At 35.3% G+C, this 14720-nt stretch overlaps 1 protein-coding gene across 2 annotated transcripts in view; it reads right to left on the bottom strand.

Annotated features, from left to right (window-relative positions):
- The window catches only part of PIK3CB (phosphatidylinositol-4,5-bisphosphate 3-kinase catalytic subunit beta), a 97545-nt gene that overhangs the window by 19440 nt on the left and 63385 nt on the right, over nucleotides 1-14720 (bottom strand). For both annotated transcript variants that reach the window (XM_086754345.1, XM_086754346.1), the window contains 7 exons: nucleotides 14597-14674; nucleotides 11203-11454; nucleotides 10563-10659; nucleotides 9591-9721; nucleotides 6399-6452; nucleotides 5507-5695; nucleotides 83-204 (listed from right to left, as the gene is read on the bottom strand). In XM_086754345.1, the coding sequence (XP_086610471.1) occupies nucleotides 83-204; nucleotides 5507-5695; nucleotides 6399-6452; nucleotides 9591-9721; nucleotides 10563-10659; nucleotides 11203-11454; nucleotides 14597-14674 (923 nt within the window). The remainder of the gene's footprint in view (nucleotides 1-82; nucleotides 205-5506; nucleotides 5696-6398; nucleotides 6453-9590; nucleotides 9722-10562; nucleotides 10660-11202; nucleotides 11455-14596; nucleotides 14675-14720) is intronic.

Genomic DNA, 14720 nt, shown 5'->3' with positions numbered 1-14720 from the left:
GTTCTTTTTTTCCTGTAGACAATCAGAATGCTGTTTTTCACCACAGAAATCCTTGCATGCTGCAGTAATACAATATACTCACCTCATTTGCTTTAAACAACCCACTGCATATTCTCTCACGTACTGGTCCGGATAATTGAAATCCAACAGTTCCAATGCTTCTCTAGGCAGCAGCTTGGGCCATATCTGAAGGAGAGCCTGAAGCTGTTTTAAAAAGACAACTATTAGGCTACAGGTAAAGTAACTATTTAAGAAAAGAGATGGGTATAACTGCCCATAAAAGCATTCGTACTAACAGAAGGAGATTACAGACTGGTAGTGAGAGAAAATGGGCCCAGTTCTGATTCTTACCCTTTAAAATAACCTAGATTTTTTCTTTTTTTTCGGTACTGAATCTCATTTACACAGTCTGAAAAGTCTGTTTCTTCACACATAGACACAATACGCAGTAAACAAAAATTAGGTGACCCCAGATGTGTATGTTTTAGAAACAGAGTTTCAATAAAATTTAGATAATGCTTGTAAATGCTCTCATAAACACATAAATATTTTTATAATGGTAAAAGTTTTCCATTTAATTAAAAAAAAAAGTTTAAAGAAGGGTTTTATTGAGAGAGATCTTTACCAAAAATATTTATCCACCTCAAGTGGTGGAGCCTTTTCCCACATGCACTGTGAACAGTAATGAGCTTAAATTGCAGAAAGGATTATTCAGGTTAGATATTTTTAAAAATGCCCGATACTGAAGACAATCATGTGCTGGAAAAAAAAATACAGAACACACTAGTGTATTATTTTGGACTATGAAGTGTCTGAGATCTCATAAAATAAACCAATTTTATTGCATTTTAATGAAGTTACCCGCTGAATGTATATTTTTCATAACATCTATATAGTTGTACGACTGAAACAGTACACCGTTACTCAAAATAAAAAGGCTTGAATGTGTGCAGTACATCAACAGCACAAGATTTTTCCTGTCTGTAGGAACAAGTCATGACTCATGATAAAAATAGTCTTTCCTATCAACCACATATTGCAGGTATTCCATATTTAAATAGGAACTCATAAAACTTGAACAATCAGGAAGATCTTTCCCTCCTGATTTAGTAATCCTTTTACAACAACAGTGAAAATCTCTATGGTCTCCTGTATGTCACAGGTCAACTAACGCTTCCAGTTCAAGTACGACAAACACGCCTGAGTTCATAGTATAAACCTGCATTTAACAGGCGTGTTCACAACACTGTCTAAATACCTTGGGGGCCAGATTCCGAACTGGTTTGTCAGTGCAGTTTTGTGAAATTCAGAAGGCAAGAAATGGGCAGAGACCAATCACAAAGCAGATCCAGTGGCCATGCTACATTTCCAGAAGTGAAGGAAAGTATCAATTACACCGTTTTGATGGGCAAACACTGATGTGAACGCATGCAAGATTCACAGTGATATAAAGAAAAATCAAAGACATTTTTAAATATAGATGTCATATTCCCAATTAAATATACACGCAAAATTTATTCAAACCATAGCCCAGTATGGGTCAACGACATCATCAACACTTACATATCATGAATACTTGTTCTGAAATTCTGAAATAAACACTAACACTGAGCAGATACTTAATGTCATAAAACAGATGTTGAAAACGCAAACAGCAGCTATGCTTGTCAGACACACAACAGGAAACTTCAAAACAGATGTATCAGAACTTCTAGACAATCTGCTTTAAATCAGGTGCAGAACTAACAAAAATACAGAAACTTTTTTTTTTTGTAATAATGAATGATCAAAATGGCCAGAGAACCTGAAATATAGTCTGAAAAGATGAGTCAAAGTGGCACCATCAGGCAATGAATTTGCGAAGTCATGGGCTACAGCATGTACATTAATGGTGAAGTTTATTTGAAGATACAGACCTCCTCCCTTTGACTACTGCAATTATTTCAGAGGTTACTAGAATGAGAAAATGTGAAGCGATAAGAGCTTAGAGGAAGCAAGGCCTAAATGACCTATGAAACAGCCAAGAAAATTCCCCAAATACGTACTGCTTTGTTTGCATTCTGCCTTGGAACTTTTACGAAGAGAGAAGTGCAATCCAACTAGCTTCACATCCCAGGTGCGTTGCACAGTTCTCAAAAGTGCAGGCAAAATGATATCAGAAATACTTTTTGCATTTGGACCAAAGAAACTTGCACAATGAAATGCCCTTATCTGTTTTGGCAACAGAGAGGCAACTCTGAACAACTTCCAAACATCTCATTTGTGAAAAAATTTTACATTTCAAAATACATGTTTCAAGTTCTTAAAATTTCTCCACAGTATCAAACATGTTAAAAGGCTGCATATGTGAAATACTGCATACTTCTCCTCTCACATGGTTTGCCACTCCTGACAAGCTGTGAGAAAACGAGGAACTTCAATTCTCAGCCACAACCTAAAAGTTTAGAGAAAGCTCAAGTCTGACTGGCCTTGGTATATCCTTTCCCCTTCATCCCATAAAGAAATAATCATTATTTCTTCCCTGACAAGACAAATCTACTATTAGAGACAATACAGTTAAGCATAGATCAGTATTTTTATTCCAGTTATTTAAAATATTTCAAAAATTAACTGTGTGATCAGCTGTGCTTTCTCTGCTTCTCATTAATGATGGTGTGAGATCTTCACTGAAGCTGGGCACATTTCAGCTTCACTGAAAGTGGGCAGATTTTGAAAGTTTTTTAATAATTATTAAGTTTTGTTTGAAGAATAAATACTGCCTGTGAATTCTGCTAATAAGTTTTGTCACCCTACTCCTCTGCTGAACGAGGAGGTTATGGCAATGGTTAAGGGCAAACACCTTCAAAATTCCTTCAGTGCAACTATTCTACTAAAATACTGCAACGCAAGGAGAGCTGGCATGAAATCTGTATGGTAAATAATTCAAGTAAGCTGCTGTAATACATTAGTTCAGTAGTCCATAAAGATGGTCTACAACCAAACATAATACTTCATTTCTAAAAAACAAACAAACAAACAAAAAAGAAACCTAAAACAAAAAAAACTCCTTATTACTTTTGATCTCCATTAACAGAAACAGGAATATAGTTACTTAGTTCATTTTTCTTATAAATAGCTGGCGTTTGGTTGGTTTTTGGAGGTTTTTTTTTTCTTTGTGTTTGACTGGTTTTGGATTTTCTAAAAACTTTTTGCGTTAAGTGTCAGACTTTCACTGAAATACTTACAGCTAACAAAAGGCATTAAAAAAAACTTCTAGTACCACCACATGCATGTTATTGTAGTAGCATAAATATTGCAACATACAGCTAGTACTATACTTATTTAATTTTAATGAAAGGTAAATTATGAGGCCTGCTGATGTTGGAATTCATAAAATTCATGAAGCTGTCTTGCCTCACCTGAAAAGACAAGTCATTGGGAATACTTACATATCTTTGTATTACAGAAATATCTGGCATGTTTAAGGATAAGGTCTCATTCTTCAGACAGACTATTCTTGCTGCCAAAACCCATATTAAAATATAAACCACACTATTGTCTATACATAAGCAATTACAAATACTATGTTCCTTCCAGGAAGTACACAGCAACAAGATGACTGAGAACTTTCAGCCACCTGTTTAAATAAAATGCTTTATACATATTTAAAGGGCTTTGAGCTGTGAGCTAATATCCATACTCCAAATAACTTCTCAAAACTCTGCTACCAAAGGCCATATTTCAAGCAATCAGAATGCCTTTTCCTTCACATATTTTAATGAGTAAATAAATACCTGCTTATATTTCTACAGTTTGTATTTCAGATAACCTTTAATAATAAATTCAGAAGTACATAATGGAATTACTAAGGAACAAAGGATTCCTGCACGTGAAAGAACACAAGGGAACAAGCAATGTGTGGGTGCTACATCTTGTTAGTGCAGTGTTCATGGCACGGATGATGAGCTAGGATGAAATTCCATTTATTTTTATAAATTCACAGAACATACACATCTAGCTGGTAGGACGGATGTAACAGAAAATAAACTCTATGCTGGAGGCAAAGTGACTGACTGGACAATGACAAAAAACACAGGATGACTAGATGGAAGTCGAGTTTTCATGGAATGGTTTCCTTTTCTTCCAAGAACACCTAGCTGGTAACAGGCGAAGGTTAGAACACTATGCTAGAATAGAAATGTATACTGTCCACCATAACCCCTTACGGCAAATCCTTCCTAGAAAAAAGTTATTAAAAAATTTTTAAAAGTTTCAGTTTAAAATTTAAAGACTGAGACTCGTGGAAGTAACTAAATATTATTTCAGTGTTAACAGTCTGCAAGAAGTTAAGTGCCGTTTAAACGTGCAATTCCATCAGGATAAGGAGATGAACAAAACGCCACCTGGGTTCACCTCTTGAAGTGCATACTGTGCATGTTAACACTGCTCAGACTTTTATAGCTTTGCACAGCCTGCTCTGTACACAGACTAAAAAGTTTCAATATTAATGCAAGGATCTGGTATTTTATTATTTTTAAGTCAGTTCTCAAGCAGGAATGGTCTCACTATAAACTCATTTAATTTTTCCTATATCAAGGTTCTACCTATTTCCAAAAAGCATTGCAAGTTGGATTCTGTGGGTAAATACAGGAAAAGGCAGCTATACCAACGTCTTTACAGTACAGTGAAATAACCCTGCACGCCTATACAGTAAACAAATGACACAATTTTACTGAAAATATAATCTTGTCTCACAGCACCAGTCTTCAAGTCCTTAATTACTTACAGTGACTTGAAGGGGATCCTATTTGGTGAAATGGTCAACATGATGTGAAGTATTTGCACCACTAGTGGGTATCAGTCTCCTTGAAAAATCATCTGTCTACCTCAATGAGGTTCAATTACCCAGTCTGAGATGCGGACACTTTGAGCAGTGTAACAATTTTTATAAGCAGCTTTATTTCAGATCTTTATTTACAAATGTAAACATCCATCTTTTTTGTTGTTGTTAAACAACCTTATAAAGTAAGTTCATACTGTGAGGGTGGTCAAACACTGGAACACGTTGCCCAGAGGGATTGTGGAGTTTCCATTGGTGGAGACACTCCAAACCCACCCGGACACATCCTGCTCTAGCTGACTGTGCTTGAGAACAGGGGATGGACTAGATGATCTCAAGAGATCCTTTCCAACTTAAATGATTCTATGAAATTGCTTGCATTTAAGATCAAAGTTGAGCACAAGATTTTAAAATTAGCCTGTATAAATAATTGCTGTACTTTTCTAATTGTTCAGAGGACCTCTGAAATGCTTTTTGGGTTTTGTTTTTGTTTTTGTTTTTTTTTTTAAGATAATAAGCTCTTGCTCATGTGTCCAGGCCACAGAAGGTATACAATGAACTGTGGTTTATACAATAGTATAGTTTAAAAATGTCTACACTCAGGAAAGAAACCCTATTTACTCATTATTTGACTCCAGCATTTTTGACTCCAGCATTTTTCCCCACCATCATTGTCTTTTCCCTTACCTGAGCAACATCTTCAAGTTTGTTCCACTTTAAAGAGAGCAGCAGTTTTGGCAATGATTGTGGAAAATTTTCACGACAGTCATATCGCAAAGTCCAAATAAGATCCATTTCATTTTCACAGAGTTGAGATAACGGATCTCTTTCCATTATTTCTTTTAGCACAATATAAAACTTCTTACCACCTCGGCCCTAGAAAATGAGAAATGTACAATCCTTTGATGTATTCAGTAAGATTCTTATATTTTAGCTCAAATACTAGAAATCCTACACCAGGAAGAATATCAGATAAAACTCATGAAACACAGGGGAATGACTACTATGACTTTCTTTCAGATGCTATAAGAACTGTAACTAACAGTTTCAAAATTCAGTGTACAGAAGTTTCTGAAAAAGTACCTTAACTTTAGAACTATTAACACTAGATGGCAATGTTTCTATTTTCCAAGTCTTACATGGAGAACTTTGTTTAGGATGCATATTCTTTCTCCTTTTGTTTTTCAAGTGAGCAAATTTAATAAATGTACCTATGAACTTTTTTAAAAATTAAAACCCAAAAAATACTCTTCCAACAATAACCAAAGGGAAGTACATTTTCTAAGTATACATACACATTTTTTTGTCTTATAAGCCAGACTTGTCTTTTCTAGACATTTTGCTCCATTTGTATCTCTAAAACATTAATACTGATTCTGTAATCACTTTGTATGAATGAGTCTTCACATTGACTCAGTCAATACCTTCTGTCCCCAGCCATGCTCTTATGCAAACTGCAAGGGTAGAAATTAAAGCAATGGTATCTGCAACAACAGCATTCCATAAATTAATGTGAGACAAAAGAAACAAAAAAGCCCCCAGAAAATTAATTGTACAATAGTCTTTAGCAGATGCTTACTGCCATTGCAGCATTGTCACTGCTTCTTGCAATCTCAGCTGCCTTTTCAAGTATCTGCAAAAAGATTTTTTAAAATACATTAGATTGAAAAATAAATCTGACTGCATTGAAAGAATAAATATTATAGAAACGAAGCAGATAAGGAAATTTTGCTATCTTTTAAATAATTACAGCACTATTATTTTGTATATACAGTGCTATAACAGGGACTTCAGCGCTGTGTCCCTTTTCTAATCTGCTAGACTATGAAGAACAGGAATAAAAGTACTCATTATTATCACCATTTTCTTCTTTACCTTTCCTGGGCTAAAAAGTCTTCCCTACAGAGTCTTGTTTTCTGCTGCTCTTTACACTCCCTCCTTATTTTTCAGTACAGCAAACCAATACCTCAACTCTAAATTATTCTTTGCTTTCTCATCTCTACGACTGCTGTTTCCAAGGGCGCTTTTTCCATAAGTCCTACCTGTTACCCTCAGATCCACAGTTCTAGCCCTCTATTTCAGTATGAATCCCTACTTGGCCTTTTGAACACTCTACTTTGGTTTTGAAATTCATGTAACAAATCGTGATGGCTAAGTTAAGTGTAGATGTAAATACAGTTCTTCAAACTATATTCTGCACACTCCTGCAACCAACAGAGGTGTGTTAGAACGGTGACTGCCTAACCATTAGACCAGCTGAACTGGTCAGGTAGGTCTATCTACAGTTGTCAGATGCTGCTGCTTTGAGGAACAATTCATAAAATGAAGTATCAATTAAGAAGTCTAAGGAACTACATCATCTCCTTTCCCTCAGAGATCTGCCTCTCCCGTCACCCAGGAATATAACACCACCTCCAGATGCAGATTCAGCAAGACTTGCATTGGCTTTAATCAGGCAATATGAGAAACGACAACAGACTACAATCAGAGCATAAATACCCAGCAGCTAAAATCCTTAAAGAGGTATACTAACTTGTTTTATTTCTTTCTCTATATGAAATGCTTATTAATATGATCTATTACATCTGCTACTTGGCTACAAAGCCTATTTACACACTGTGTGTGGAAACACGCATAAACAAAATCACAATGTCCTAATTCTATGTTTGATGCTTGCCTCCTTGTGCTTTTTAGAGTTACTTTGTTTGCAATGAACTTTGAAAGTTTCTGCAAGTCCATCTTTGGCCAACTGAACTATAAGTCTCTGAGTGTGCAAGCAGCACTGATCATTAACCAGCCCAGTATATGGCTCTTGCATTGGACAACAGCTTTCTTATCCATTGCCAGGGCACTTTTGCTCACTCAGCCCCAAACAATTGTTCACTGCTAGTAGATTGATGCTATGATTGAAATGATTCATCTATTTTTGCATATTATGTTTCTCAAAATAAAAGATTTGGCATCTAGTTCTCCATTTTCTTGGCAGAAAAAAGCAGCAACACTGGGAAAATTAGAAGCAGCCACACACCAAGCCAGTTATATCTAGACAATTTTGAAAAATAGATTCTCAACTGTTATAATTCAAGCAGCTACAGCGTTACTCCTGATTCAACAGAACCTTCACCAAAAGAACCTTAGATTGAATATCTTACTCTCTTTTCCAAGGGAGAAATTTCAGTATGCCCACAGAAACTGAATTAATTATCAAAGAGTTCAGAGCTCCGATTTTCCCAGTGATACTGCAAAACAGTTTCTTAACTCCAGGGAATTGCAAGTAGCAAAAGTAGCATTTCCTCAAAGTTGAATGCTTTCAATGAATGTTTCATGACCAGCTCTGCAATCACTTTACAAAGATGCTCTGGGATTTTCCTCTATCTGATTGCAGGATTTCTCAGGCACAGTTCAAGAAGAGGGCAAAGCCACAAAATAAAAAAAGCCAGGAGCCAAATAAAAGTTACAAGATACAGTGAAAATCATCAACATTACCTTAATGTCAATACATCAGGTAACTTACTCGTAAAATCTTTTGTCTGTATTCACCCGAGAATTTTCACATACTGAAAACTTGGTATTGCAGGTACAAATAAAAGGAACAACAGAGCTAGATCAAAGTGATTTCTTAAGAAACATACTTTTACATAACATGTCTGTAATATGCACAAGAGCAGCTTATTTTTTTTTCTTTAGAAATCAAATACGTATAGTATAATGAACAAAAAACTTAAACCATTACAAACAAACCAATAACAAAACTGACTAAAACACGTCCAGGATGAAGAGTAAACCAAGGTCAACCAAAATTAAGGTGGCAATTAGTCAGTACTGTTTTAGCTTATAAGGCATTTCCAATGCTGTTTTAATGCAAGAATGAGTACTGTCAAACAAACAAACAAATCTATCTCGTTGTTTGATTTAATTTGTATGAACCTAAACCCAAAATCCCTCTTTGATCAAGCTGATAAAGCTTGGTGGTTTCTGTCCTTTTGTTCATGCCCCCTAAAGGTGTAAAACCCTTTAAATTAAAAAAAAAAAAAAAAAAAAAAAATCAAATAAAAATTCAGACCAATGCATGTGAGTTAAATCTTGTTTTTTCAATGCATCATTAGCTGTCTGTTTTAACACCTACTTTATTACTTGTTTCCTGGTCTTAGCTTTATTTGCTGGTTTGTCAACAACTTCTCTCTAGTGTTCACACTACAGACATTACCACATGTGCTCCAAATACACGCTTCCTTTCTAGAAAGACATTCTTATCCCTGTCTGTTGAAAACTGCAGGGCAACTTAAGTGGACTTAGTTCAAGAGCAGACCCTGAGAAATCTCTTCTCATACACTACTGAGTCTGTTTATCCTTAAAAGGATTTTAGCTCATAGAGGAAGGAAATTTCCCAAAGTGTGGGTAACATACCTTTGTATAAACAATTAATAGATCTTTACAAATCACAGACAAGCACAGTTAGAAGGTTTCTAGAATGGTAGATCAGTTTCCACTATCAATGATCTTACAAAAAGCTAAACTTACTATGCTTCTAACTCTCAAGAGAAGATGTATACAGCATTTAAAAAAGTATATATCTTCAAAACACTATCTGAAGTGAAGACTCTGAAGTCAGAGCACTGGCACTCTCACGTAGTTCAAGTTTAAAAAGCTGCAGTATGCTAACTAAAAGGCAGGAAGCAGGCAATTCAGTGGAAAAAGCAGTGTTGAAAGGAAAGAAGAAACAGCTAGTTACACACAAGCATTCATGACTGCTCATTATGCCATACCTTACCTTATCAAAGGGAGGGTAATTAATGGGTTGTTTCGAATATTCTTGAAATCTAATGTGCAAAGCTGTTGCATTTTCAGTGTAAGGGTTTGTCTGGACAGTTCCCATTGGATTCAACATTTCTTCAAGTTCATCTGAAACATTAGACAGAACAATTAGTATTATAGGTCAGGCACACGTCACAATTAAAAATTCTGAAAGGCAAAGACCCAGTAAGAAATTGCTTACTGTATATAACAGACAGAAGCATTCCTTGCTGCACAGTACTTTTACTACAATGCACTGCATTTCTAGCATAAACTACCCATACCTCCCTCATTCACAAATGTTTCTCTTTCCAAAATAAACATAACAGTCAAGGGAAGCTGAGATATCCCTATACTGAACCAAATCCCAGTGAGATCTGCAGCTTCTGTAAACCAGTATACACATTGCCTCTATACCAAATAGTTTGAAAAAGAGAAGAGAGTTTTGAGCCAGATTTCTTTCAGCACTACAGCCAAGCTGATATACATGCAGATTTCAGATGCTCTTACTAATCAATCTGAACATCAGGGAAGGAAGACTTAAATTCTAATTCACTTTTTTTGCTGATGCAAATATTGTCATATACAATATCATGTATTTATTTTACAATGCATAGCATGGGGAAACAAATGAAACCTAAACTGCCTCTTAAAAACAGGTAACACTAGATACAGACATGCATCTATTTTTACATGATTTTCCTTCCATACCAGATAAAACTTTCAGAACACTAATTCCAAGCAGACCCTTGCCCTTCTTCCTTCCTGATACACAATACTTTCAGGAAGAGATTAAGACATTATATATTATCAACATACAAAATGCAAGTAGTAAAGAGATTATAACAGAAGAATCGGACATGCATACAATAAATATTCTACTATTTGATACTACTCTTCTTCAGTCTTATAAGTATTTAAAGTCCATATCTTAGAAGTTAAGCTTTACCAGGAAATGACGACCAGCTGTGCAGTACCAGTTCTCCATTCTTCAACTGTCCTTTATAATCAAATACCATGGTGTTTACCCAGGCTACAGGATAATGCTGTTAAAAGAAACAACTTTCACACAGAGACTAAGATGCCAGCGAACATTACTATGCAGCAAGCACTACAATGTAAGTAAAATTGAGAGGGTTTCTGGTTTGGTTTTGTTTTGTTTAAATGGTGCTATCTTTCAGAAAAGCAGTTAAACACATGCATAGTTTTCTGTATGTGAAAATAGAGGGTGTCCCTCTGCCAGCGTAAAAATACACATTTCCCTGAACATGAGCCTTTCCCTGAATGTGGGCCTAGATGCTAATTTTTTCATCTTTTCCCAATCACAATTCATTCAGAGTTCAGAACAAAACTGACCTTTTAAAATACAATTCTTTAAACAGCCATTTGCCCACTGGCTTACAACCAAAATTTTCATACATTTTTTCAGTGGCTAGAGAGGTATAAAAAGACTTTTTCATATCAAGATGTGCCATGCTTAGTACATATGCTCTTTTAATTTTTTTTTATTTGATGTTCTTGAGGACAATGAAAGATTCATTTGAATATAATTCAGAGATACACTCAAGAAAAACAAATGAAATAATTACCACTTTTCCAGCTTTCCTAATGGTTTGGTATTTGGAAGGATTCATTGCCTTAGTTGACTTTTTAGTTTTCATCTTATCCATCACAGCGTAAACTGCAAAGCAGAGCCTTGCCATTCTGGGTAGATCACAGACATTTATTTCAAACTCTAGTACTTCATTCCAGACATGGTCACTTCTCCCAGATATTTCTGTGCTTACAATAGTTTTACAAAGGAGTTCTGTACCATGGAAAAGACCAGCCCTAACATGAACCTGCAATAAAGAAATTAGAATTTTCATGCTTGCTGCAGAACCTACAGATTTCTGCATAGAATATTATACAGAACACACATATATACATTTCATCAACACTTCTATCTTAAAAGAAATACTAATTTTGAGGTTTTAAAAGAAAGCAAACAATTCTTCAGAACAAATTCTTTTTACTTTGCTATTCATATTCTTGGCCAAATGAAAATATATTTATTTAAATAATGTTGGTGAACATTTTTTTCAGTAATGAATTTCTTTTATTACCACATTATGACTAATAATAATAATTCATTTGTAGTAATAAAACCAAATGCTTCTAACTTAACATACTTAACACAGAAGGAAATCATAGGAAACAAAGAACTAAGCAGAATTAAAAAGCTAAGACACTTTTTCTGAATACAAATTCAAATCTCCAGGTAGAGAACCAATTGTGCTTCTAATGGAGAAAAGTTTTGGGTTTTTGCAGCTTAAGAAAAAATTAATTTTTTACTTAAACTACTTATAAAAATGTTCAAAGGGAACACTGCTGACCCTGACATCAGAAATCACACGTAATAATAACAGCAGCAATGTACATAATTCCCAGGAATTCTGTTTTGTCTTTAGCACCCAGAAACCAACAAAACCAGCTAGCTTGAATGGTAAAAATAAGGAACAGGAACGGAGAAGGGCAAGAAAAGAAAGAAGTTGGAGTTACTGGCACTGAAATTAAACACATCACAGGTCAATATTAAGATGTGCCTCATTTCTGCATTTCTGTTTAATAACATAGGTGCACGGAAAACTGCATGTTTCCAAGTATCCATACTCTTGGACAGTTTCAACAAGATTGACAAGGAGGTCTTTATTTTTGTTGCTTGAGCAAACAACAAAGAGAGAAACATGTCATCTTTCAGGTGACCTTCCAAAGTACCAGTGGGTTTAAAAAAGAAAAAAAAAGGGGGGGGGGGGGGAGAGCAGAGAGAGAGAGAGAGAATAACAAATTTAATCCTTTAGTCAACACCAAAAAGAAGTTCTCAGTGTTACAGTTAAATAAGTTAAAGACTAAAAGGTGAACTGATGTTCCAAGTTCCCTGTACTCCTCAACCAGCCTCCCCAAAATTCCCTTTAAGCTATCATGTTATTTCTGAACACTGTAAAGAAAAGGCAGAGATGTTTAAATTTTGACACAAGTTTTGGATAAAAATAATTCAGCTTTGAATTCCCAACTGATATAGACAAGATATGTTCTGGGAGAGAGCCTACCTCTCCCTCCTTCAAAGAAACAACAGTGTGATCAACATCGAAGCAGTCCCAATCTCAACATACCTTTTTTGCCTACACCAATTTGTAAACTAGCTCAGAAAAACTAGTCACTGGCAAACTGCAATACAGCTTGAATGAAGTCATGCTAGAGAGCAAACCTGTCTTCAGTCCAGAATAACCCCTGGAGAAGGCATTAGCAGCACGACCACATGGTCTCCAAACAACACCCATTCTGACCACTCTGGACCTCTCTGAAACAATTGGTACCACTGGTCAAGAGACTGTTGTCACAGCATAGGCATTGGCAGAGGTATTAGGTCTTGGAGAACACACTGTTCTGGGTAACACTCTTTCTTGATACAGTGCACATTAGTGGAGTGCTATCCACCTGACAAATGTTGTTTCCCACTACAAACACTGCATTTATGAACTCTGTTGGTTGTTTCAGCAAAAATAGATGAATATTGGCTTGATCCAAAGCACAATGAAACTAGAAGAACAATGGCAGTGAATCAAATAGCCTTAGAAGCAGGACTAGGAAACAAATACATTCTCAAATAGAGGCAATTCCAGGAGACAATGCAGGAAAACACGCACAAGCTTGCAAGGTTACTACATGCATTCTGTTCTTGGGTAACTACACGACTTTAAAATTTTCAAGACTAAAAGGCATTCAAAATACTAAATAATATTTAGATAGTGTCCACAGGCATCAATATCAAAGAACTGTCAAGTCTTCCTGTTTCCCCTCAAGCTTACAACCAATGTATATCTTTCTCTTCTAAAACCATACTGAAATTAACCAAAACTCACTTTAAGTATGGAAAAAAACTAACCCCACCACCTTGATAGTTATGTTGCTTCTGAAATCTACCCTCTCTTTTCCCTTCTCTTTTAAAAACTACGAGTCTTAGTTAACTTAACTCTACTAAGAACGTAGAGTTAAGAAGATATTATAACTAGCTAAATAATGGTTTAGACAAAGAAAAGGGAAACGTGTTTTTGTAGACATCCATTTCCACAGTCACAGTGTCTCAGGCATTAAAAAATTGTAACTATGGCTCATTTAACTACGTAGTAAAATGTAGTTTTGTTAAGATACAAAGACGTTGTAACAATAGTTTCAAAATAAAAAAAATGCAGAGTATCCTGAATAAAGCATCAGAACAGCAAATTTCAATGGATAATCTAATTTCTTCATAATTTACATGACTGCCTATTTAATTTACTGATTGCCAGACAAAATCAAGGAAATGAACGCTGTTCTACCTCACAGGCAAGTGTCTTCTAAGGTTTTGAAGTAGTTATGCAATAAATTCCCATGTGCTAACAACTTGCGGTCTGTAAAACAGTCAGTAGCCCAGTCATGTACATTTTTACAGGAAATGATACTACAGCTTTTTTTTTGTGTTCAGCAAGTTTAGAAAATAAAAGACAGATTGTACACAAGCATGCAGTCTGCGCTTAAACACACATAGAATATATTCTGGACTACAAACATACCTTATGTTCCATTGAAAAATATTTAATATTTAATCTACTTCTGTTTGTCAGATGTTTATGAAAGTTTAGTTTGAATTAACATATTTCACATCATTATCAATACTTTACAGATACCATCTTAAAAAAAAAAATCAATTTCCATATGAACATTCATGTCCTACTGTCCACGATTATTGATAATGTTGTAATTCACATATCCAGCTTCAGACAATTAAGCAATACTTTAGCAACAAAGCAAGATTTTAACCATTACTACCAATGTAGCTGGGAATAACTAAAAATGCTTACTCTTTTGCTGAACTGAAACCTGTATGATTTTGAGTTCACTAAACACTGAAAATAATTAAAACAATTAACAGAACACCTTCTGATACTAGGCATAGTTACTTACTTTGGCATTTTCTTCTGTATTTAGTTTATTACCCTTTAACAGAATAATCTTGAAAGGGTTGGAAAGATCCCATACACTCTGAGAAGAGAAACAAAGACAAGTGCATTCTTAACCAACATTACAG

The sequence above is a fragment of the Chlamydotis macqueenii genome, chromosome 9 (genome assembly GCF_036417535.1).
Source record: "Chlamydotis macqueenii isolate bChlMac1 chromosome 9, bChlMac1.mat, whole genome shotgun sequence".
NCBI classification, from domain to species: Eukaryota; Metazoa; Chordata; class Aves; order Otidiformes; family Otididae; genus Chlamydotis; species Chlamydotis macqueenii.
This window is presented reverse-complemented; position numbering and strand designations above follow the sequence as displayed.